A 25613-nucleotide genomic window follows, 5' to 3' on the forward strand; every position below is an offset into this window, starting at 1 on the left:
GATCTGTGGCCTCAGGCTCTGGACCACTTGACCTCCCATCCCCAAGAGCTGTCTCCTGAAGCCCCGTCCCTCCTATCCCTACCTTTGGCCTTTTCCACATGATGGCCTTCATCTTGGTTTTCTGGCTCAGCTCATGGGAGCCCAGGGACTGAACACCTGCTGGGAACACACGGTCTTCAAAGAGGCACTTCTGAGCCAGGCACCGTTGTCTGAGAACAACAAAATCCTGCCCCTCATACTTGAGGGGCCGTGTGGCGGTGCCTTCTCCGTTTCTTCTGTTCCTCTCCCGGATCACACGGTCACAGAAGAATCCTGGCAGCAGGTAGGGCATGGTGACCACTCAGGGAGTGGAGCTGGGACTTCACTGTGGCCTCTCTCCTGCTGCGCCCTCAGTCCAAGGCCTAATCCTCCCGTGAATGGGCCGGAGCCTATATAGCTCCTCCACTCTCAGCAGCGCAATGCAAATGAACACAGCCCAGAGAGAGGCCGTGGTCAGAGTCAGCAGCTTTGGCTGGAGGCCCCTGAGCCCACGGTCAAGGGGCAACACCATGCCAGTCAGACAGGGAGCTGGCAAGGGGAGCGAGAGAGCCAGGGACAGCCCCAGGACAGGCCACAAGACCTGCAGACCTTCAGGCTACTTCCATCAGCCTTGCTGGGATTCTTTCTTTAAAAAGAGAAAATATAGTTACAGAGAGGCTTACCCTGCCTCAGCAAAAGGCATTCATGCCTTTAACACTGGCGGCCAATGGGATATAGCATGGGGCCTTCGAAACATGCTGTATACACTAATCCTATACAGGCTCCTGAATGCATAGGAGGATTCTGTTCCGGGCCATTGTCTGAGGTTAATGAAGCCTTCATTCTCCTGATGTCCCTGCCCCATCCCCCCAAAGACCTTGACTGGCCATTTAGGGACTCTAATCTGTGAGAGGGACCCAGAGGGTAGGTAGCTTGACCTCAAATGAGAGTCCCTGTTAGAGTGGGTCCCAGTGCAGTGAACAGACATCCACGGTTGTGAGTTCAGGACCTTTGAGGCAGAGAAGGTGGTAGATGGGGAAGGAGGATAAATATGTGTTGGAATATATTCACAAGAAAACTGAGCTTTTTCAAAATTTCACCATGCACAAACGGGCAACTCGAGAGTAAGGGCAGGGAGCTGGCATGGGTGGAAACTCCGTTCTGGCAGCCTTCCCACTAGGAGGATGCCGTCTCCCTGTCCACTTGTTCACTCTTGTCAGTTTTTGTCAGTGCTTCTCGAAGTGTGGACTTTGGACTACCTGCATCAGAATCACCTGGGATGCAAGTTTAAAAGGCAGATTCTAGGGCTTGCCCCAGACCTAAGGATTCAGATCCTCTTGGTAGGGGTTTGGGACTCTGCAATTTAAATAAGCACATCAGAGATTCTATGTTCACTAGTGTTTGAAACCATGACATTGGCTTTACAGGACACTATAATAGCTCAACGTAATTCTTTTTTTTTTTTTTTTTTTTTTTTTTTTTTGCGGTATGTGGGCCTCTCACTGTTGTGGCCTCTCCCGTTGTGGAGCACAGGCTCCGGACGCGCAGGCCCAGCAGCCATGGCTCATGGAGCCCAGCCACTCCGCGGCATGCGGGATCCTCCCGGACCGGGGCACGAACCCACGTCCCCTGCATCGGCAGGTGGACTCTCAACCACTGCACCACCAGGAAAGCCCTCAACGTAATTCTTGAGGTCAGTTTTTTTAAGAAATAATTTTATTTTTATTCAGTTTATACATGAACAAAGTTTTAAAAAGTCAAACAAAAGTTACCTAGAGGAATAGCAGTCTCTTGCCCTGCAAATTTCTCTCCTCAGAGACAGCCACTTTTAATTCTTTTAGCTCTTTCTTCTGGTATTTACCTCTATATTTCTAAATAATATGCTTATATTATTACTTTTTAATTTATTATTTTTACAAAGTATCAATAGAATTCCTATTTGGGGGAATGAGATTTAGGTTCCTCACATTATGCTCTGCCCATCATCTTCCCAAAATACTTATGTCATAAATTTTAGAGAAATTAAAATTCATTATTTCCTTTAATATAATTAAATATTGTTCACTTCTTAACTAAGTAGTATGCTGTGTTACATTTCCTTTCTGTATAAATGTTTCTTTTCTCTTATTCTTTATAATTCTCTGATTTTTTTATGTATCCATCAGTGCTTTTTTTCAGCAGTAGTTTTTACAAATACTTAAATGCATAGATAACCTAGAGGTTCATTGCTCCCCAACCTAGGGCCTTCCTTTGCAGCCCTTCTCCCCTACAGACCAGACCAGCAATCTTCCAGGTCTGGAGCAGTGGCCTGGGACTGACTGCCCTTCTCCTGGGTGGAAATCTGTTTCCTGGATTTTAACCCTTCTTTGGTTCACTCCTCGATTTTACTGGCACACAACTTGCAGTTTTCGTAAGAATGGATGAGTGGGAGGTAAGTCACTTGAGTCCTTGCCCATCTATCTCTTTTCTATCTTTGCACTTGATTGAAAATTTGTCTAGGTGTTTTAGGTTGAAAATCAGTTTCCTTCAGAAGTTTTAAGGCATTGTCTCATTGCTCCTGGCATCTGGTATTGAGAAGTATGATGCAGTTTTTATGAACATTTCTTTGTATGTGACCTGTCTTTTCCCTCTGAAAGCTTTTAGGGTTTTCTCCCTTCTCCCTCTCCCCAACAATCCCCCACCCCAATTCCAAAAGCTACATTTGTATGTCTTGGTATGAGTTTATTTATTTTTAAAATTCTTTGTGCTGAGCCCTCAGTGACTCCTTTCAAGGTAGAGAATTTTGTCCCCAGTTCTGGGATATTCTTATATTATTTCTTTTACATTTCTCTCCCTTTCAATTATTTTTTCTCCCTTTCTTCCTTTCTCTCTTTCTTTTTTTCCTTTTCCTTGATTTTATATTTTAACCCTGTTATTGAAATGTTAGATTTTAGCTATCACAGTTTTTTAGCTTTTTATTATGAAAAATTTCAAACTTGCAGAAAAGTTTAAAGAATGGACACCCATATAGCTTACATCTACATTCAACAATTGTTAACATTTTGCCATCTTTGTTTTACCTATCTATATATGTATGTGTAGATTTTATTATTTTTTTGCTGAACCATTTGAAAGAGTGTTGTTCGTACAATGACAGTTTACGCCTAAATACTTAGGGATATACTTAGGATACACCAGGCATCTCCTAAAGACAAGAACACTCTCCTACTGACCATAATGCCATTATCACTAAGAAAATTAACTACTGCTCTCTAATATTATCCAAGATCCAAATCCCTGTGATAATTTTTTCAGTTGTTCCCCAAATGTCTTTTATAGATGCTTTTATTTTTTGAACCAGTATCCAATTAATGTTCACAATGAAATTTAATAATTCAATAATTGGATTAGGTGGTGTTAAAGTGGGAATTAGTGAATTGGAAGCTACTTCAGAAGAAATCACATAGAATACCACACAGAGAATCAAAGGTGGGAAATTTTTTTTAAAAAGAGGTTAAGATATATGTGATAGAGCAAGATAAGATCAGCATATATTTCATTGGAGTTCTAGAAGAAGATAATAGAAAATATGGGGAGAAATAATATTCTAAGAGATTTTCTACAATGGATTAATGACTCCAATCCTCAGATTCAAGATCCCAATGAATCCTAAGCAGGAAAGATATAAAGAAATACACGTTTAGACACAACAATGCAGAATACCATAGACAGAGAGGAGTTTGAAAGCAGTCAGAGAGAAAAGGCAGATGGCCTATTAAGGGATACCAAATAGAATGATTGCTGACTTCAACAACAACGTAATCCAGAGGACAGCACTGAGAATAAACCTAGGGCTGATTACTCAGGAAAAGTATTTTAAGAGTGACAGCAAATTTCACACAAATAAAAATTGAAACGCTTACTACAAACAGACCCCCACTAAAGGAACTTTTAAACAATGTACTTTAGGAAAAAGTAAAATTATTCTAGAAAGAAAAGTCTAAGACTCAGGAAGGATCAGTAAACAAAGAAATTGGCAAATGTGTGTAAATTTAAGCAAATATTGAAAAATTACAATATTTTCTAATTTTAAGGTTGAAAAATCAAGATAGAGATAAAATTCGGAACAACCATGGCATATTAGTTAGAAGAGGAGTACTTAAAGTGCTCTACGTTCCTCATATTATTTATGAGAAAAATAATGGTATTGATATTTCAGGCTCCGTCAAGATAATATGTATGCTAACAATTTAAGGCAACCACTGAAAAGACAGAAACAATCAATAACTTCCAAACTAGTAGAAAGAAAAAAAAATGAGAGAAAGCACTTTTAATCAATTAAAAGGACATAAAGGGGAAAACAGGAACATTTCAAAAGAAATACAAACAGAAAGGTTATGGTTAGGAAGATAGAAATAAACCCAAAGTACATCAAAGCTCATAATCAATGTAAATAGACTAAAATCTCCAGTTAAAAGACAAAGGTTTTGGACTTCCCTGATGGTCCAGTGGTTAAGAATCCGCCTTCCAATGCAGGGGACCTGGGTTTGATCCCTGGTCGGGGAACTAAGATCCCACATGCCGCAGGACAACTAAGCCCCCACACACAACTACTGAGCCCATGCACCACATCAGGACATAGAAATGTTGAAAGTAAAAGAATGAAAAAAATATATATCAAGCAAAAACTTGCCCCCAAAGTTGCTGTATCTACATTAATATCCAATATGATTGACTTTAGAGAAAAAAAAAAAAGGTTTTTAAAGAGATAAAATGGTTACTAAAAATTCCTAGAAGAATAAATATTACCACTGACTCAAGAAGAAAAACAATTTCAAATGATCCCATTATTATTGAAGAGGCTGTATTTTCATTAATAAATAAAATCTTCCCTTAAAGAAAACACTGGCAAAATTCTACCAAATATTTAAGAAGCATATAGCTTCCATCTTACACAGTCTCTTCACAGAATAGAAGAAAGAACATTCCCCACTCATTTTAGGAGGTTAATATAACCTTGATCCCAAAATGGGACAGCACTAGAAAGGGAAATATTAAGCCACTCTCACTAATGATCATATATGCAAAAACCTAAATAAAGGATTTGTAAGCCAAAATTCAGTGACATGTAAAAATGATAATACATTCTAAGTTTGTTTTATTCTAAGAATGCAAGGGGTCAATACTGGAAAACTCTATTAATGTAATTTTGTATATTAACTGTTTAAAGAAGGAAAAATCACGATTTTCTCAATAAATGCAGAAAAAGTATTAAAGTTCAACAACCATTTATGATTTTAAAAGAAACTCTTAGCAAAGCAGGAATAGAGGGGAACTTTCTTAATGATAAGTTGTTTCTACAAATCAATGTGTAGAAAATCTATTCAACAGTGAAACATTAAGAATACTCCCTTTAAAATGGGAAAGCTGAGGAAGATGCCTGCTATCTCCTTAGTTATTAACATTATGCTAGAGGGTTTCGCCAGTGCAATAAAACACGAATTAGGCTGCTGAATACAGTTGTGCATAATGCACTGGGTAGCCCCATTATTATTTTCACGTGACCTAACTATTTATACAGAAACATAGACTCTATAGACAAATAACTTGGGATCAATAATCAAATTATTAGAATTACTAAGAGTTTAGTGGGAGTTCCCTGGCAGTCCAGTGGTTACTCGGACTCGGCACTTTCACTGCTGTGGCCTGGGTTCAATCCCTGGTATCCTGCAAGCCATGTGGCTCGGCCAAGAGAAAAAAAAAAAAGGCTTATTGGCACAAGGTGTGTTAGCACAAAGATAGACACACACAATGGAACACAACAGAGAGCGCAGAAACAGAGCCACGCATTGATAGATATTTGATTTATTTAAAAAGTGTCATGTAAAAGGGATTGTCTTTTTAATAAATTGTGCTGGAAACTTTGAATATCCATATGGAAAAACAACAAAATGTGATCCCTATCTTATATGCAAAAATCATTTCTAGATGTATTATAGACCCAAATATGAAGGCAGAAAAATAAAGTTTCTAAATGATAATAAAAAGGAATTACTTTGGTTTAGGAAAAACATTCTTAACAGAACACAAAAAGCACTAACTATAAAGGAAAAAATAAATTAAGAATTAATTTAGAACTTCTAATTAAGAGCTTTTAATTTAGAATTTTTTAAGTAAAAAAATACCCTTAAAAGAGGGAAAAGTTTGGACTTCCCTGGCAGTCCGGTGGTTAAGACTCTGGGCTTCCAATGCAGGGGGCGTGGGTTCGATCCCTGGTCAGGGAAATAAGATCCCACATGCCGCGTGGTGTGGCCAAAAAATGGGAAAAAAAGCACATCTAAACAATAAATGATTAGTATCCAGGATACATAAAGAATGCTTATAATTCAAGTTAAAAAAACAAACGACTCAATAGAAAAATGAGCGAAAGACATTAACAGCTATTTCGTGGACAGCAAGATAAATAATCAAGAATTACATGAATTATGAAAAGATGCTCTTCTTTATTCATAATCAATGAAATGCATCTTCTCATACCTTTCTTGACTATTTCTGTCTCTGCCCCTCCCATTCTCAGAGCTCTACTGCTGAGTTATTTCAGCTTGTTCCTCCCATGATGTCTAGAGTCCTGTCTCCATCACGACTTTCAGGAGGAGCTGCTGTCTTGCGGAATATAATGGGAGGCAGTCCTAAATGTTATCGATATTTATAGAATTGTCACACTTTCGCCAAAACTTATGCTTCCCCAGCCCCACTCCAGGATGGCACTGTGATGATTCTCTGCTGAGTAGAGAGGGGGCTGGCTCTCAACTGGGTACCTCATTTTGCCTTTCACTTACCGTCACCGCTATTGACAATTGCACTAAGCAAGTCATGTACGGTATCTCATTTAATCCTTACAACAACTCTATGAAAGTAGGAATTTTCATTTTCTTTTCACATGGGAGGAAACTGAGACCCAGAAATGGTCTGTAACTTGCCTGAGGTCACATTGGTAAGAGGGGGAGCCGGGATTTGAATCCAGTTTCTTTGACTTGAAAGCCTGTGCACTTCGTCACCGTGTTATGCTCCTGTCCTCAGCTGCCTATCCTAATATTGCTACCTAACCTTGAGCACCTACTAGGATTTTATGGATACTCAGATACAGCCATATGATGAGAATATCACTATGTGCATTATAGAAGAGAAACTCGAAACTTGGAAAGTTTATGTGACTTGCTAGGGGCAGAGCCAAGGTTCAGACCAGGTCTGTTTGGTTCTAAATCCAGCTGTCTTAACCACTCTGCACCATGCCCCCAATTCTTCCTTTTAGCGGCTAGCCCAGGGATCCCCACTTCTTTCTAAACTGTCTGACAGATGATGACACTAAAACAGATTACAAGCAGACCTCCCAGCTGGTTTTACTGGAAAGATAATATCCCTGAGAGAAGCAGCTGCACAGCGACTGGGCTCTAGGCCCAGAAACAGAGGGCTCACTGCACACAGCATCAGTGTTTCCGTAGCTCTGCTCCCTCCCTCTCATCTCACACTGGAATGAAATAAATTTATTTTGTGCCAAACTAGGATTTCTTCTTTTCGGAATTGAGTAACTCAGGTCACGTGACCCCCTGCGGGGAAGTTACCCAGGGTGGAGTGTTAATTATAGAGGTGATGGGCATGTGGAAGAGGTCGTTAGAGCAACAGACCTCTGGTGTCCCCACAGATTGTCAGAAAACTTTCAACTTCAGAGTGCTGATGTAAAGGCCAAGCACTGGGTCCCAGGAAGTCAATAGGCAGCTATCTTCTACATTTCACTCCTTTTCTTTAACTCTAGTTCAGACTAAAAGAAACCAGCCTCCTTGAAGAAATGATTCATTCCAGATCTAGAGCAAGAAATGTACAAGATGAGCCTGAGACTTTTTGTTGTGGCCAGAAAACAAGGAAGCTATTGAAAATGAATGGGGTCATGTCAAATGAGACAGGCAACTTGTAGGAGGCTCCCATTGTCTGAAGATGGGACAATTTGAACATCAAAAAAATAATGACTGTAATAGATTAAACTATGTTGCAGTGTTTCCTACTGATCACACTGTTCATAGGGTATTATCTCAAGCTGTGATACCTAGGAATAGAGAGAACATAGGAATACTGTTGATTCTCATTATTCATGGTAGTTACGTTCTATAAAGTCACTGTGACTGTGAGTGCTCAATTAGTGAATATTGAGTCATTGCACCTGGAGGAAATACAGCATTAGATTCCTGGGTGTCTACCGTCAATACATAACCTTATTTTATGTGTGTTTCTGTGTAAAGACACCTTATTTAATATATATATTAATTCATTAACATTGAACTCACAGCACTATAGCTCATGCCTGAATGAAGCTTATCTAACACATGTATTTTCTCTCCAAGGCACATCACAGCCTTCTTGCACTTAGGAACACTAAATAGCACTTCAGCACTACACGTTGGGGGACATTTTATTTATTTATTTATTTGCCCTCAGCCTGTTTGCTTCATTTTTTTTTTAAAACATGTTTACTCTTCTTTTTTTTTTTAAATTTTATTTTTGGCTGTGTTGGGTCTTTGCTGCTGTGCGTGGGCTTTCTCTAGTAGCGGCGAGCACGGGCTACTCTTTGTTGCTGTGTGCAGGCTTCTCATTGCGGTGGCTTCTCTTGTTGTGGAGCACGGGCTGTACGCATGTGGGCTTCAGTAGTGTGGCACGCGGCCTCAGTAGTTGTGGCCCAAGTGCTCTAGAGTGCAGGCTCAGTAGTTGTGGCATATGGGCTTAGTTGTTCCGTGGCATGTGGGATCTTTCCGGACCAGGGCTTGAACCCGTGTCCCCTGCATTGGCGGGCAGATTCTTAACCATTGTGCCACCAGGGAAGTCTTCATCAGGGACATTTTAAACAGAGAAAACACATGGCACCAGACTATGAAAATGATACTTGGTTATAGTCTGAGAGCTGAAACTAAAAGGCAGAGGGTAACCTTGTCTGACTTCAGCTGGGAACATGCATGGAGGGAGACTCAAATTTTTCACTGCCCTACACATGTCAGCAAATGACCGAAGAGGCACCATGGATATTGATTTGGGGGTTACAAATAAATTTCAGTGAGTAGGTGAATTCACAAATACAGAATCCACAAGTCCTGAGCATCGACTGTATGTGGATCATAGCATTGACAACTCCAGGGTTGGAAAAATCACACCTATGGGGTAGAGTTGAGAAGTTTTATGACTATTTGATCTGAAGCAACTAAAGGAAGGATGGCATTATTCACGAATAAGCAGAATTAATATATAGAGGAAATCAGCTGACTCAATTTCACTGTCTGCTGGATCAGGGCCAGATATAATGTGCTAAAATTGTGGCCGGAAGAGTTCTGGCTAGAAATAAGGGTGAACTTTCAGACTGAGAAAGTACTAACTATAGGTTAATAAAGGAGGTGGTGGCATCGTTTTCCCTTCAAAACCTTAACATCAGGAAAGAAGTCCATCTACCTGGAGTGGCAAAAAGTAGTAGTTCCCAAACATTTTTCAAGCCTATGATTTATAAGGAGTTTTTTTATAGCAGCTTTGATACTGCTTTATAATATATACTCTCTATTCCTGGTGCTCTTGGAGGGTATAATACACTCCTAAAAGTTCTGATGGTGATTATTTAAACCTGAAGTTTGGATGAAACTTGGGGGGTATAATACACTCCTAAAAGTTCTGATGGTGATTATTTAAACCTGAAGTTTGGATGAAACTGTTAAAGCAAGTGTCAGCTTCTCTTCAGCAGTATGCTTCCCAGGTGTTAGCTGAGGGCTCATGGTTCCTTGGAGATCCTGAATCCCCACATCATAGCCTCTGAGAGGTCAGACCCTCCTCCCTCCCACCACAGTTCGGCGGGTTCCGGGCAGCTTGCTTCTTTATGCTTCTGTCTTTCCCCACTCCTGTGCTTTCCACATTCTGACTTCCTGGTGTGCTGGCCCAGTTCGGCCTGTGTAAATCAAGACGCTAACTTCCGCCCTTTACTGAGAAAAGTTATATACTTGCCTCCGGCGTTTCACAAGTTCATTGGTAAAGAGGTCTTTGAGGGTCAGGTCAAGGGGAGGGATGACCCTCACCTGTGTGGTCTCCTGCCCTGTTGCTTCCCCCACCCCCCTTTGGTTTCTGTTCTAGCTCTCCTTCCTCTTGTAAGTAAATCAGCATTTTTTTTTTCCTTTTTTTTCCCCTAGAAAACAACCATGTCCAGCCCCCTTCCTATAACTACAAGAATCTTCCTACTTTTTCCTGATGTGTTTTCCTCTTGAAGAGAAAAGCTGACGATTCAGCCACGGTAAGGATTCACATATAAACACATCTGGATAAATATGTATAAAATATCAAAGATAATTTTGTAGTGGTAACAAGACCTAACCTGAAGAATGTAGTGGTTTATTTTATTTTTTAATTTTTGTCTGGTGTAACAGCTTGGGACAAGGGAGAAGTTAGCTCTGCCTGGATGCTGGGGACTTGGAAGGGGTAAGAGACCAGGTCAGACAGAGAGCAGCAAAGCCCAGCTGGTGGGGTTGGATTCAGGCTGCTAGGCAGCAGAGGAGAAAGAAATGGTTTGGGAAAAGGAGTAGGAAGGGGATGGCAGGACTGTGAGTTAAGGGGGAAAGGGGTCTTATTTGTCTATTCTAAAGGTACTTTTCCCCCCTCATATTTTAACATCCCTGAAATTGTGATGCATGTTATATTAGAAAGCCTCCTCCAATTGCATTCAGCTGGGTGGTGGTCATGACCTTCCGTGGATACTCTGATAAGATCTTAGTACCAGCATCAAAATCTTCTAGTCTTGTTGAAAGATGGTTCATGATAAATTACAACTTGGGAAACTTACCTAAACTCTAGCCTTAAAAAGAGTGTAAATCAAGAGATTTCCAGGTATGGAAACTATAGGAAATAAAGTCACCTGTTCAGAATATAAAGGGGCTGCTGTCTGTCTGGGAAAGAGGTTTCCTCAGGTCTAGGTGTTGGCAGAGGGAGCTAGCTGACCCAAGGAGTGCAGGAGAGCAGGGCTGAGAGCCAGGTTAGACCAACCAGGGCAAAGCACAGTTGGATATGGGGTTGTAATAATAATAACAGGTAAGAGGGAAGGCATACACCAGAGGAATGTGGGTGAAGTTGGGACCCAGCTCCGAACTGGCAAAGGGTCAGGCTCTGAAAAGATGGAGCCATGGGGACAGGACCTGAGGGGAAGAGGCAGCTAGGCAGCCTATGGCTGGAGGCCCAGCCATTGCCGGTCAGTTATAAAGCACTGGATCTGGAGATATAGGAAAGATGGTAAATTCCCCCAACCCCCCAGAACCAGTGGAAACAAAGCTAAGCAGAAAGTGGCTCAGGGAAAATGCAGAATCCCAGCTATCAGCCCCAGGAGCTTAGACGGCAGAGGAGGAAGGGAAAACAGATTTCCTAGGGAAAGAGCTGACGGGATAAATTGGGGGTGGCTGTCCATCAATGATGCAGTTTTGACCTCAACTCAGCTGTGAATGGGAGGCCCAAATAGGTTATAACCTCTCCTGGCAGAGCCAAGAGACACTGAGGCTGTATCCATCACGTGCAGTTTAACCTGAAGTCTGACTTAACCTGGTTCCCAAATAGGTGGACTCCTGCTTCTCTGGGGTCCAGGTTAGGGTGGGGCTGGAATGAGATGGAATTTCCTGAAAGGTGACTCTGCCTAGAGCCAGAGACAGGGGAGGCTCAGGAACACGTTGCCAGTCTCTGTTGTTGGCGGCCTTAGTGAGCTGAGCTGACTCAGAGGGTTAGCACTGCATAGAATCTTCTATGCAGAATCCTTGCACAGAATCCTTGTGCCCTGCACCACGAGAGGATGTGAGTCAACTTGCCTATGGAGGGGCCCTCGCCGGGAAGGGCAGAGGCACCAAGAAGGGAGATGCTGCCTCCCAAGGGAGAATTCCCTCGTGGGCTTCTGGGTCTCCGTGGAGCGATCTGGGGGTCCTGCATTCCCAAGGGAAGGAGGGTAGCAGATGCACAAGGCCTTGCAGCTGGCCCGTGTCCCATCCCTCCAAAAGCAAAAGGGATCTAGGTTGCCCCTGATTTTAAGAGTGATTGCAGGAGAGTATGGAGAAATAACCTGGAATGCACAAGGCAAAGGCAGATGGGGAAAATGGGAGCATTTGCTCACTGCCTTATTCCAGAGGTTGTCATAGCCGATAACCGAGTGAGCAGCCAAGTGCCCCGACCCAGTGTGATTCCCCCTTTATGTGGTCACCTTCACCCTCGAATGATGCACTCACATTTCACAATCACACACACATTTTGTATTTGATGGGGATGACTGTAATGGCCCAAAAGGACAGGCAGTTTCCTGCCCACGAGGGGATGGTTCATACGCATATCCTCTTGTTCAGTTGGACCGATTCACTTAGATCAGGCACGAGATACTCAAACACATTGCTTTGAGTAGTATCTTGACTGGTCTAAAGGCTGTGTATGAGAAGACTTAGAACAACAGAGCAGCTGAATGTATAGGGGTCCAGGAGAGAGAGTGACGGAGAGATGGACAGGGAGGCCGGGGCTGACTGGAGAAGGGCCTATAGCCCAGGTAAGGAGTTTGGACTTATCTGAAAACATGGGGGGAGGGGAGAACAGTGTCACTGAAGATATTTCATCAGGGATGCGACGTGTCCCAGTTCCCTCGCAATAGGGCAGTGACTGGGTTGGAGAATGAAGTTCTTTCCAGTCCTCCCTTCCAAACTGAGGGCCCTCAGGACAGTCACGGGCCTGAGCATAGAGCCGGCAGGGAAGGAAAGGGGCCCTTGTGGAACACACAGGGCGAGGACAGGGTTGTTGGATATTTAACCTGGATATTTCATCTCAGGTTAAAAGGAAACACATGGCTTGGGACTTCCCTGGCGGTCCAGTGGTTAGGACTCCGCGCTTTCACTGCCAAGTGTCCGGGTCCAATCCCTGGTCAGGGAACTAAGATCCCACAAGCTGCACTGTGGCCAAAACAAAAGAAACACATGGCTCATGAATAGCACTGGGCCTCAGTTTAACCTGATGAAGCTCATGAATAGCACTGCGGCTCAGATGAAATGGTTTCCTCAGGAGGGTTTCTCTCCCTGGCCTGGGTTAGCTCTCCTTTGCCTTCTGAAGCGCCCTGAAACTCATCACTCTTGTTCAAAGCCTGTCTTGCCTTCAGGACTCTAGGCTCCAGGAGAGCAGGAAGTTTTGTTTTCCTTATTTACGCTGTCTCTTCAGTTGCTTGCCTGGTTTCTGGCTCTAGAAGATGTTCAATAAAGATTTCTTGAATTAAGGACAAGAGTCATGCTGGAGGTGTGATCAGAGCAGGGAGCCGGGGGAATGTGACTTTCCTCACTTTCCTTTCCTGACTATTCCTGGAATAGTCACTAAAAGAAACAGGGTTTTAGTCCAGGCTGTCATGCGTGCCCTGGATGTACTTCACTCTGGTGTGCCTTTATCTCCTCATTTGTGAGGTGAGGTAGATGGACTCAAATGATGGCAAGGGATTCTCCTTCTAATCCTAACATTTTGTGCATGAAAAAGTAGTCTTTGCTGCCACTCTCCTCTTTCCAGGGTTCTTTCCATTTCAGAAAGACATGGCTACTGGCAAACTTAAAAGAACATCATGATTTTAGCCCTTCAGTAAGAAAGTGAAGGAATCTTATAAAGATGCAAGATACTTAAACAGGAGGGTAGATCTGGACTACTCTCCAGGTCAGAATTTTGGAATTTGTTTGGAAATTCCAGTTTGGAATTTGTTCTGGGAAAGGAATATTTACTTTTATAGGGTGAATTAAACTGACTTCCAATTGCTTTCATAAAGAGCAAGGGTTTTTTTTGAGAGAGAGAGCAGAGAGTGAGAATCAGCCCTGCCTCACCTGAGGACAGAGCCCTGCAGGGCTACTGCCAGGATCCTTCGCCCAGTGCCCCATGCACCACAGAGCTGTGCTGTGGGGAGGTGCGGAGTGGGAGGACTACTCTGAGGGAAAAAAACCCAAGCTGCAACCACTCAGCTACTCACCGGAGGTCTCTTCCAGATGAACTGGATGGGGAACTTCTGGCTATAAAAGAGAGAGGTCTCATCCGGTGGGAACTCAGGATCCACATAAAGAACCTTCTTTTCTAGACATTTCTTGTGAAGCTGCTCAAATGTCTTCTCTTTCACCCCGATAATGGGAAAATTGCGGCTGATGATGGCTGAGTAGATGCCACTTGGGTTTCCGCCACCGGCCTCGGTGCCCTTGCCCTGGTCTGCCTGGGGGATTGGCCCCGGAGACCTGGGCTCAGCCCCTGTCTGTGGGGCCACAGACGTGCTAATGACGGTTAGCATGACAGGCAACTTTGGAAGGAACAGGCTTTTAAAGACAACAAGATTCAGCTACCTTTAAGGAAAGGAAGCAACTGCAAAGAGGAAGTTGTAGTGATTCTGTCATTGGAGAGAAAAATGTCCACATCCACTTCAAAGTTGAAAGCCCATCAGAAGGTCGTCCAGCTTGTGTTCACGTTAAAAACTGAGCTGTGATCCAGAAGCCATCCAGTTTTCCTGAGGAAGGAGTAAGGATTTCTGTAGCAGTTTTTACTTAGGGGGCTCCTACCAGCAGCATACATGCCAGAGGGAGAGAAAGAAAGTGAGGGTTGTGTTTCAGTGGCCCGAAGAAGCCTGAGCCAGGAAAACCAAAAATAGACATGAAGAAAGATCATGAGTATGAGAGCAAGAGAGAGGCTAGCAGTGCAGCTAGACTGCATTCTCGAGAGAGAAGGACCTGGCCAGGGATGTTCCTGTGTTGCCATTAAGTTCTGGTGTTGTCAGGAAATGAAAGGGGAATATTTGAGTAAATTGAACACTGAAACTTAGCAAAGAATGGCAGATACATTATTGAATTGGCAGTTATCCAGACTATCAAACTTAGCCACCAAATTAATGGAAAACAGTATTGAAAAAAGTTTGCAAGGGTGAATGTGAGATACTGAATTCTAGGAGAATGTTCTAGGCATTTTTGAGAACATGATTTTTACTTTTTAAAATTCTAGGATATCAGAATATTATTCAACTGGATTTGGCATCTCTTCTAGAATGTTCTGATGTCAGCGTTCAGTGAAACTGTCTGGGTGGAAAATGCCACTCAGCAGAGTCCTCAGTTGAGAAAATCCCTGTCTCTTCTTGCCCACTTGACCTAGCTATCCCTTGTCTCTCCCCACCCCCAAGATAAACACTGGGACCAAATCTTCTACAAAAAGTGCACCTGAGTACAGATTATTCAGGCGTGCCACATTAGGCATCTGAGTCAGAAGTTGGAATTGGATACTGAGCCAGGTTGGCCATCAAGTCCTGGCATGTCATACCCAAACAGTTGGCTTCAGGGCTCTTAGATGAGACCACAAGTGGCTCTGGGGAAGGAAGTTGCCTGCCTGGCCTCTGCCTTGTCTTCTACTCACGGTAGCTGCTACCCAGGCTGTCAGGAGATGGCCATATACCAAGTGTGGCTGAGTGAAGGCTAGTCCCAGACTGCAGCTCTGCCTGTTCCCATGTGCCCATCTCATCAGCCCAAGGCTAGAGGCTACGAGAGAAGGTAGGAAGTGACAGCTGAAATAGGGAGTCCCGCCAGGCTCGTGATCCCTGGGGTTGCAGCTTTGAGGAACCATCAGCGTATTCCCCCATCCCTCTAAGGAAATGCCCAAGGATCTTTATTACTACTCTTGGAGAGGCAGAATAGAGAAGGGCAGCATCTGAAGCTGACTGCCTAGGTTCAAAGTCTAGGCCTGCTGCTCATTGGCTGTGCCTGTGTAGCTTTAGGTGAGTCACTTCTTCCTTTCTTCCTATGTCTCAGTTTTCTCACCTATAAAATGGGTATAATGATAGTCATTCTGTTATTGAGTTGTTGTAAAAACTAAACACATTGTGTACATTTAAGATAGTGGCAGGATTGTCTTAAGCACGTAATAAATGTTAGAGATGAACCGAAGTTAATATTATTTGGGGTTATATCAGGTTGAATGACAGTTACTCATTGGCACAAATCAGCTTTCACCTTATGAGCATTTATTGACCATCTTCCATGTGAACAGTGCATCTGCCCAGGACCATGTGGTCACAGAGTCTCCAATCAGAGGCGTGCCTATCTGCCTGCACTAAAAGAGCCTCTAAAAAGACTGACTTCCACCGTCAAACTCACTAATGGAATGGAAAACAAAGGGGGGCAGTTTCCTTCTCCCGCCATAATATGTGCCATCATATGTTTGAGTCCCAGCTCTATACCACCTTGAAATTCACAGCACCGACCCACATTTTATTGTTTCTCTTTATTGAGCTTCCTGTTTGCCCACAGGACTATAAGCTCTGTGAAGGTGGGAACTGGGTCCCCACTGCACCGTAAGGGTTAATAAATATGTGTTGTATATCTGTTGAATGATGTTTCCCTACGTGAGAAGAAATTTCTTCCACTTCTTATTGCTTTGCCAATGCAATCAAAGTATCTTGGCTGATCTGCCTCCGGGGGAGGAGCTGTCTCTGGCCCCCACACAGCTGACCTTCTTTCCTCAGCTGTCTAAGCTAGCTCCATCCTTGGTAATGAAGATGGGTGTGTGATGGAGATCAGCCTCTTGTCATAGCACAATGGGAATACTGTATCAAACACACAGAGTGCAAGGTGCTATTCATTTTGCTCTACCAATTGTTGTGAATAAAACCCCCTCTCAGATTAGCAGGTCCAAGCTCAAGGTTTATTCAGCTGCACAGCTGTAGAAACTCATGCTATCAGCGAGAAATCCAATCTGAGCCCACAAACAAAGGCAGATGATGAGCATGTAAACAGCTGCATGTTTTCAATTCCCAGAGCCTCTTCAAGGATAAAGAACTCATTTTTATAACATATTTCAGCTAAGGTCATGCAATATCTGCAGCTGGAATGGCTTCTGTTGCACCAACAAGGCAGTTAATGATTGCATATCACTGTCTTCCATCAACATTTCTTTGATTCAACACTGTTGGAATTAATGCATTAGCTTATAATTAGAACACCTACCACTCATTAAGTGCCTACTGTGAGCTAGCCACTTCACATAGTTGTAAAAACGTTCTTTTTTTTTTGGCCACACTGCACAGCATGTGGGATCTTAGTTCCCCAACCAGGGATCAAACCCGTGCCCCCTGCATTGAAAGTGCGGAGTTTTAACCCCTGTACCACCAGGAAAGTCCCCTAAAAACTTTTAAAGTAATTTTAAACATACAAAAGCATTGCAAAGATAGCACAGATTTCCCGAATACCCTTCAACAGCCTCCCTTAATGTTTACACCTTACATAACCATGGTACAATGATCAAAAGTCAGAAATGAATGTTGGTAAGATACCACTAACTGAACTACAAGACATATTTTGATTTCTTCAGTGTTTCCGCTAGTGCTTTTTTTCCCCTTCTGTTATAGAATTTGATCTGCACTGCATTTAATTGTCATATCTCCTTAGTGTCCTCCAATCTCTGACAGTTCCACAGTCTTTGTCTCTCTTGAACTTGGCACTTTTGAAGAGTACTTGTCAGATATGTTGTAGAATGTCCCTAACTTGAGTTTGTCTGATGTTTTTCACATGATTAGACTGAGATTATGGTTTGGGGGATGAATATCACAGAGGTTATGCACCCTTCTCATCAAATCAGATCTGGGGGTACATGACATTGATGTATTTTATTACTGGTGATATCAACCTTGAGTACTTGGCTAAGGTGGCATCTACCAGGTTTCTCCAAAGTAAAGTTACTATTTTTTTCCTTTCCATACACATGGAATACTTTTAATCTGTACACAGCCCTGCACGTTTGATTAATCCCATTTTACAGCTGAGAAAACTTGAGATATCTGCTCTATTTTTACAGTTAAGTCATGGGAAACACACAGAATTTTAGAGCTTATCTCTTTTCTTGAACAAAAGAGGAAACCAAAGCCTAGAGAGATTAAATGACATGGTCAAGGTCATTCTGCCAGTTCACTACAGAACCAAACAAGACCCCAGGTCTCCTGATATCCAGTGAAGGAATAAATGCATGACTAAGACTCCAGTAATGTGCATTAGGCATAAGATCTCTGGATCCTTGCATATAAATAGTCAGGGCTTCCCTTCCCCTAGCTCTGAAGGGAGTGGAATCTAACACCATCAGCCGTGCTGAAAACAACAGTCAAGAAGCAGCTGTCTGATTCTGGTTGGCCTTGCTGTGGCACTGCAGTCTTTAGCTGGTCATAAGACAGGCAGATCTGATATCAGATGCCAATGTCCCCTTTCTTTCTGCTAGAATGTGAGCTATATGGCCCCCATTGTCTGCGGTTAATATGGTAATCTGTTTCCAGTGGAGTTGCTGATGGCTTTCTATCCCCTGGACTGAGAAGTTATTTTAGTCTAGAGTGCCACTCCCCCCCACCCCCACCCCCGGAATTATGCTGGGCATTCAGAGAGTTTGGTAGATGGAAATCTTAAAAGCAGAGTGGAATGCTTGATATTGTCATAGGAGTTCCATGACTAAGAAGGCTTTTAGGTAAGATGGTCAGTTATGAGCTAAAACCCATTAAACTCCAAATATTTATGTGTTTTGACTGTGTTTCTGCTGCCTATCACTATGATACACTGATACTGAAAAGGATGTGAAAAAGTGAAGGAATTCTGCACGCAGACCAAACTCTAGAACTGCGGTCTTCCCTAGGGCTACAACAATCTGATAGGCTGGTATTAGTTAACCAGGATGTAAGGCTCAGCACAACTTTAAGGCAAACTCACGGTGACGAGCTGTGCTTTCCACTCGAGGGAGCCTTTAGGAGAATGGCCCAATCTGGGACTGGCCCTGGTCATGTTGATGTGTGGGACCAGGACCCTAGAATTCACTTAGTTCTGAAAGTGAATTGTACCCCAGAACATAAATAGTCCTATAGGTACATTTAAATGAAAATAGCCAGGACTTCCCTGGTGGTCCAGTGGCTAAGAGTCCGTGCTCCCAATGCAGGGGACCCGGGTTCGATCCCTGGTCAGGGAACTATATCCCACATGCTGCAACTAAGACCCAGTGCAGCCAAGTAAATAAATAAATATTAAAAAAAAAAAAAAGAAAGAAAGAAACTAGGCCTCTAGGGCAGGGAATGTTTTGGTACCTGGTCAAACTGGAATCTACATCCTGGGATCACTTCTGTCAGGAACTGACCACCCCAGGTCCACTATAGCCAGGATCCGCAGGATGATTTAGACCTGGGAAAAGAAGGAAGGTGACAAAACTGGCCTTCCAAATGCATGAAGGACTTTCCCTGACCACTATACAGGGCATCTGCCCTAAATAAATGCCTGCCATAAACATGTATTCCATTCTGTTTCTTAGTGTGAATACCCTCCTGAAAGCTCCATGGTCAGCTCCTGCAGTCAGACAGGACCTCTGTGGGGAAGCACATATAGAAGCACGTACAGCGCTGCCATAGTGTGGATGGTGTGAGGTCAGGGGCTGCTGGCCTAGTGCTCCGAGGGTGGTATTTGTGTTCCCTGAAGTAGGGGGCTTGGTTTGGCCCGGCATTTCTCCGGTGAAGAACAGCTGATCTGATGATTCTGAAGAGGTCTGCTGCATCAGAAATAAAGGTGTTTTCTTGTACTGGAGTTCATTATTTTTATTAGAAAAAATTTTAGTTGAAGTATAGTTGATTTACAATGTTGTGTTAGTTTCAGGTGTACAGCAAAGTGATTCAGATATACATATACTTTTCCAGATTCTTTCCCATTATAGGTTTTTACAAGATACTGAATATAGTTTCCTGTGCTATACAGTAGGTGCTTGTTGTTTATCTGTTTTATATATAGTAATGTGTATCTGTTAATCCCAGACTCCTAATTTACCTCTCCCCCACTTTCCCCTTTGGTAGCCATAAGTTTGTTTTCCATGTCTGTAAGTCTGTTTCTGTTTTGTAAATTCATTTGTATCATTTTTTTTTAGATTCCACATATAAGCGATGTCATATGATATTTGTCTTTCTCGGTATGACTTACTTCACTTAGTAAGATAATCTCTAGGTCCATCCATTTGTTGCAAGTGGCATTATTTCATTCTTTAAAAAATTTTTTTATTTATATATTTTTAAATATTTATTTTGGCTGTGTCGGGTCTTACTTGTGGCATGCAGGATCTTTGTTACAGCATGTGCACTCTTTAGTTGCAGTATGAATGTGGGATCTAGTTCACCGACCAGGGATTGAAACCAGGCCCCTTGCGTTGGGAGCAAGTGAGTCTTACCCACTGGACCACCAGGGAAGTCCCATTATTTCATTCTTTTTATGGCTGAGTAATATTCCATTGTATGTGTATACCACATCTTTTACCCATTCATCTGTTGATTGACACTTAGGTTACTTCCATGTCTTGGCTATTGTGAATAGTGCTGCTATGAACATAGGGGTGCATGTATCTTTTTGAATTACAGTCTTCTCTGGATATATGCCCAGGAGTGGGATTGCAAGATCATATGGTAATTCCATTTTTAGTTTTTTTAAGAAACCTCCATACTGTTCTACATAGTGGCTTGGAGTTCATTCTTAACTCCATTTCTTTCATCCTATTTTACATGCTACAGCTTATAAGCCTTTACAACAATAGAAAGCAAACATTTTAAAGCTATTAGATACTAGGAAGATATGGCCCAGCATCTTTGTTTTTAAAACTTTTTGTTTTGAAATAGTTTAAAACTTAACAGGAAAGTTGAAAATATAGTGTAAGGAATTCCTGTATACCCTTCATGCAGATTCTTCAGTTATAACATTTTAATACATTTTGCCAATTATCTCTCTCTGTCTCTGTCTCTTTTTCTCATACATACATAAATTATTTTCTGAGCCATTTGAGAGTAAGTCAGAGCTATGCTACTTTAATACTTCCGTATGTATTTCCTAAAAATAAGGAAATTCTTCTATGTAATCATAGTACAATTCTCAAAATTAGGAAAATTACCATGTAATCAAAAGATCCTATTCAAGTTCTGCCAACTGTCCCAGTAATGTCCCTTATAGTTCCAGGATGGAACCCAGGATCATACATTTGTTGTCATGTCTCTTTAGTCCCCCTTTAATCTGGAACAGTTCCTCAGACCTGTTTTTCATGGCCTTCACATTTTGAGCAGTATAGGATGTGCCTCAATTCTGTTTTTTTTAAAAAATATTAATTAATTAATTAATTAATTAATTTGGCTGCACCAAGTCTTACTTGCGGCACGCGGGATCTTCGTTGCTGCGTGCGGGATCTTCGTTGCGGTGTGTGAACTCTTAGTTGCAGCATGTGAACTCTTAGTTGCAGCATGTGAACTCTTAGTTGCAGCATGTGGGATCTAGTTTCCCCGACCAGGGATCAAACCCAGGCCCCCTGCATTGGGAGCGTGGAGTCTCAGTCACTGGACCATCAGGGAAGTCCCCAGCTTTGGTCTGTTTATTATAAACTTACATAAATGAAATCACTCAGTAAACATTTTATCAAACACATACTTCTATGTTGATATATATACATTGTTATTTTAATGGTTGCATAATATTCTACTGTATGAAAGGGCTATATTTAACCAATCCCCTGATAAAGGACATTTAGTTTATTTCTAGTTTTCCATAGTATAAACCACATTACAATTAATAGCTCTGAGCAATTTATCTGATTTATCTGAAGTGGAATTTCTGGGTTAAAGCAAATTTAAAATTTTGATGCTATTGCCAGATTGTCATCCAGAAAGATTATACTTAGCATAATTCCACCAATGATGCACGAAAATGCCTATTCTCCACACCAGCATTAGCATTTTCATTTTAATCTTGGCCAATCATGGACACCCCCATTTCTCTGAATATTAACAATGCTGAGTGTATTTCATGCTTATTTTGCCTATTTCAATTTCTTTTATGAATTACCTTTGCCCATATTTCTTTTGAGCAGTTTCTAACGTTTAAACTGATTTGTCAACTCGTTCCTTGGCATTTAAGTCTTAAAGGAAAGACACATTATATATTCATTTTAGAGCTTTGTTTGAATCTTTGTTAAAATGATTCTAAGTTCTTACATAAAATCCAGTTTCCTGAGAAAACATATCGAGAATTAGCCACAACAAGGTAACTCAACACTGTAGGCCAACTCGGCCCCGCTTAGCTCTCTGGTCCTGAGCTTCAGATATAGGAGGGGGGTAAAGTGTGAGAAGCAATAAGAGCAGATAACATTTACGCACACCCAGGATGTATTTCTCTCCATTCAATGTATCTAGTTAAACCTTTCAGGATAGTTCTGGGTCAAGACAGAGCAGTTCCTCACTAACCTACTCTAAAGTTCTTATTTCATTCCTTCCTCCAAAAATATTTTAAATGGATGAATAATAGACACATAATAAATGCTGAACTGAAGATAGGTCTTAATTATACAGCCTTAAGTGCTGTTAAAAACCATCATTTATATTAGGTAAGAGCATTCAGTTTTCAGTTTAAGTCTTACTGTAGCTTGGCAAGGGAAACTTGAAGCTGGGAAATCGGACTTCAGCTAATGGAGGCTTCTTCCTTTCTCCTTAATTGCAAAACTTACAGAAATAGGAGCAAAGAATCTGTATATGTCTATGTGTGCTTATATATGGTGCAAAGCTCAAATCTCAACTGATACAATCAAATGTGTCCATGAGGAAATGTGTAATGTTTACTATATCTGGAGGGAAGAGTTCTAGGTCAGAAGAGTAAATTAGAAACAAATACATTCAATTCTCAATTTTAAATAAATCCATCAGTCAACCAATTACAGCCAACCATTACTAAAAGCCAAGTATAATCATGCTCTGGCAGATATAAGACAAATATAACATGATCTTGAAGAACATACAATCTAGTAAGGGAACAAGACAGACAAACCTGAAACACTGAGGCACCATCCCTGAGAATGCTAAGCAGAATGCATATTATAAGTGGGGCAGCATTTCAGAGAAGGGCAAAATCACTGCTCATAGTAAAGGGGAGTTGAGGGTGTTAGGGTAGTTAGAAAGGCTCTGTGGGGAAGTGGGATTTGAGTTGGGCCTGGATGGATGGTAGGATTTGCATAGGTGGAGGGCAGACCGTGGATATTGGGACCCAGGGAACAGAGGCATAGAGGTGACAGTTGGCAAGCTGCTGAGTGGAAGAAGCCTGATAAGCAAATGTGCATGTTGAGCAGTGCTGAGGACATGTGACTGCCCCAGCAGATGCTGTGGCCACAGGGTGTCCCTGGGGAGCATCCTGGGGAACTGGCATAGATGTAGTCTTCTAGCCCACGCCACGCTGTACTAGAGTCTGAGGCAAAAGTAAAACGCAGTACTATCGATCCTGTCCTTATTTAAAATTTTGATATTTTGTTCATCATGGATTTTTTTTTGCTGTTAATTTTGTCTTTTTTTTTTTTTTGCGCTACGCGGGCCTCTCACTGTTGTGGCCTCTCCCATTGCGGACGCGCAGGCTCAGCGGCCATGGCTCACGGGCCCAGCCGCTCCGCAGCATGTGGGATCTTCCCAGACCGGGGCATGAACCCACGTCCCCTGCATCGGCAGGCGGACTCTCAACCACTGCGCCACCAGGGAAGCCCTGCTGTTAATTTTGATTTTTAAAAATATTGCATTAAAATATTATTTATTTTGATTACTGTGATTTGGGGCATCCCCTTAAATTTTGTGCCCCAGGCAAGTGCCTTACTTGCCTCCCCCTCATCCCGGCCCTGTGTTCTATTTCTGAAGTTTGAGGGTGGGGACATGGGTAATTATTTTATTATTTTAAATTATAGCTTACTCATATTACAAATAAGCTTTGGTTAGTGGACAATATTTAATAAAAAAATTAATATAAAGAAATGAGAATTTTAAGGAGATTAATTTGGAACTTTGGACCCCAAAAAACATGACAGGGAAAAGAGCCCTTTGTGTTCCTGAGTCAGTCTCTAGGGTAGAGTAACTCCCTGTTGCTGCAGTGAATACACTCTAAGCAGAAAAGGTTGTCTTGTCCAGGTCTAAGTGGGTAAAAGATAACTGGGGTGGGGAGGCACCAGAAGCTGCTGTCCACTTGGAGATAGGCCTTGAGCAGCTCAGCTGCTGGAGCCCAAGTGGCTCTGCCACATGGACTGAGACAAGCTTCCACAAGGTGGGTGGGCTTGGCCCACTTCTCACATAAAACAAACCCATCCAGCTGTGCTCAAAGAGAAACTGCCCACTGGGCCAGAGTGCATACCACAGGTCATGGCCCACGGAGCAATGCGAGATCTGTGAACGCTATAAATGTCTCTGGGCCACTTGCATGTAGGAGAAGAGGGCGTGTGTGACACAAAGAGTATTATTAGCACATCTAAAAATGTAACATCTGAAAAATCTGAAAGCTATTGTTCGTTAGTAAACTGGTGACTTATGAAAGATGACTTTGAGCCAGAGAAGTCAATAGCATGCAGCACAAATCGCAAAAAAAGGCCCGTGGAAAGGCAGAAAGGTGCAGCTGCTCCCATCACTTGTCACCAGGTGCACTGCTCTGTCACTGGATTTGGACCTTCCAGTCAGCACCAATGTTCAGTGAGAACTTCTCCAGGTTCAGGGTGGATGTTTTGGCACAATATGTAAAAGCCACAGGCTGAGCTTTACCATCTAGATATCAAAATTGTAAAAGGGAAAGTTTGATGAACATCTAGGAGAGAAATTTTGAATTTAAAATGTTTCTGATTCTGTTATAAAACCTTATGCCCCATATAGGAGAATCCAAATTAATAGTACTTGTACCCATGGACTTCCATGAAATTTTAAAACATGAAACACTCCACTGTTTTGAGTGCAAGACTGATTGAAAACAAACTAAGGAACAAAGTGATTTGTCCAACAAATTCAGTAGAAAGGATAATTCAGTAAAAAAGGATATATCCTATCCCATGTCCTTTAAGAAACTCCATAAACTCCATGAGCAGGATTCCCCAGGACTTCAGATATCTACAGTTTAAAAAAAATATTCAGAGAAGCTACAATATTATTTCAAGTCCCAAATAATTTCCTTTAGGAAAATATTAACTGCTTACAACGAGCAGAAAGACCAGTTGATGAAGAGAAGCAGAATGGCCTCACGCCCTCTAGATACTAGTATATTTGACTCCTGCCAGAAAGAGCAGAGTCCACTTGGCTAAGGACATTTTGTCAGTTTTAGACTAATCATCTCTTCACTGCAGATACTTCTATGTTTACAAAAACAAATGGCCTGTTTCCTCACCAGGTGAGTGGCTGGTCACAGAAGATGGCTGCTTCTTGAGGCCTAGGACCAAGATCTGCTCCACCACACACTTGCTGGGATAATGACCCCTCTTGTCAGCACAACTGGAATAGATACAACAAATGGCATTAGGAGAAGGAGAGGAATAGGGGTTTGGACTGGTTACCAGGTCACCATCCCGAGCCTTGTGAGTTCCCCTCCCATCTTTCTCTGTGGAGGCATGAAACATATAGTGGGCACATTTACTAGGATGAAGAGATGGTAAAAGATGACCCTATGTGCCGAGGACAAGCTAACCAGTAGTCTCCCTCTAACAAGCCATTTGGAGAGGCATCACTTAAGGATACTGAAGTCCCAAATGTTACTTGGACGCTACAATCA

At 42.2% G+C, this 25613-nt stretch overlaps 2 protein-coding genes and 1 long non-coding RNA gene across 12 annotated transcripts in view; 1 reads left to right on the forward strand and 2 right to left on the reverse strand.

Moving 5' to 3' along the window:
* CAPN3 (calpain 3) overlaps positions 1-14391 on the reverse strand; it is a 48476-nt gene extending 34085 nt beyond the window's left edge. For 2 of the 3 annotated variants that reach the window (XM_033435702.2, XM_033435703.2), the window contains exon 1: positions 14024-14391. In XM_033435702.2, coding sequence (XP_033291593.1) covers positions 14024-14332 — 309 coding nt within the window. In that variant the 5' untranslated portion in view covers positions 14333-14391. Of the gene's footprint in view, positions 1-82; positions 547-14023 lie in introns of those variants that run through there. The other variant, XM_004273953.4, reaches the window with a different exon arrangement.
* Positions 1-25613, forward strand: part of LOC117202903 (uncharacterized) — a 49108-nt gene that overhangs the window by 20946 nt on the left and 2549 nt on the right. The window contains exon 7 of the long non-coding RNA XR_004485426.2: positions 10209-10309. This is a non-coding gene — a long non-coding RNA (uncharacterized LOC117202903). The remainder of the gene's footprint in view (positions 1-10208; positions 10310-25613) is intronic.
* GANC (glucosidase alpha, neutral C) overlaps positions 14024-25613 on the reverse strand; it is an 81375-nt gene continuing 69785 nt past the window's right edge. For 3 of the 8 annotated variants that reach the window (XM_004274113.4, XM_033435691.2, XM_049706440.1), the window contains 2 exons: positions 25233-25336; positions 21414-24622 (listed from right to left, as the gene is read on the reverse strand). In XM_004274113.4, coding sequence (XP_004274161.1) covers positions 24513-24622; positions 25233-25336 — 214 coding nt within the window. In that variant the 3' untranslated portion in view covers positions 21414-24512. Of the gene's footprint in view, positions 14064-14384; positions 15840-16408; positions 16984-19132; positions 19227-21413; positions 24623-25232; positions 25337-25613 lie in introns of those variants that run through there. The other 5 variants (XR_007475757.1, XR_007475756.1, XM_033435694.2 and 2 more) reach the window with 5 other exon arrangements.

This window comes from Orcinus orca, chromosome 2 (genome assembly GCF_937001465.1).
Source record: "Orcinus orca chromosome 2, mOrcOrc1.1, whole genome shotgun sequence".
Lineage (NCBI taxonomy): Eukaryota > Metazoa > Chordata > Mammalia > Artiodactyla > Delphinidae > Orcinus > Orcinus orca.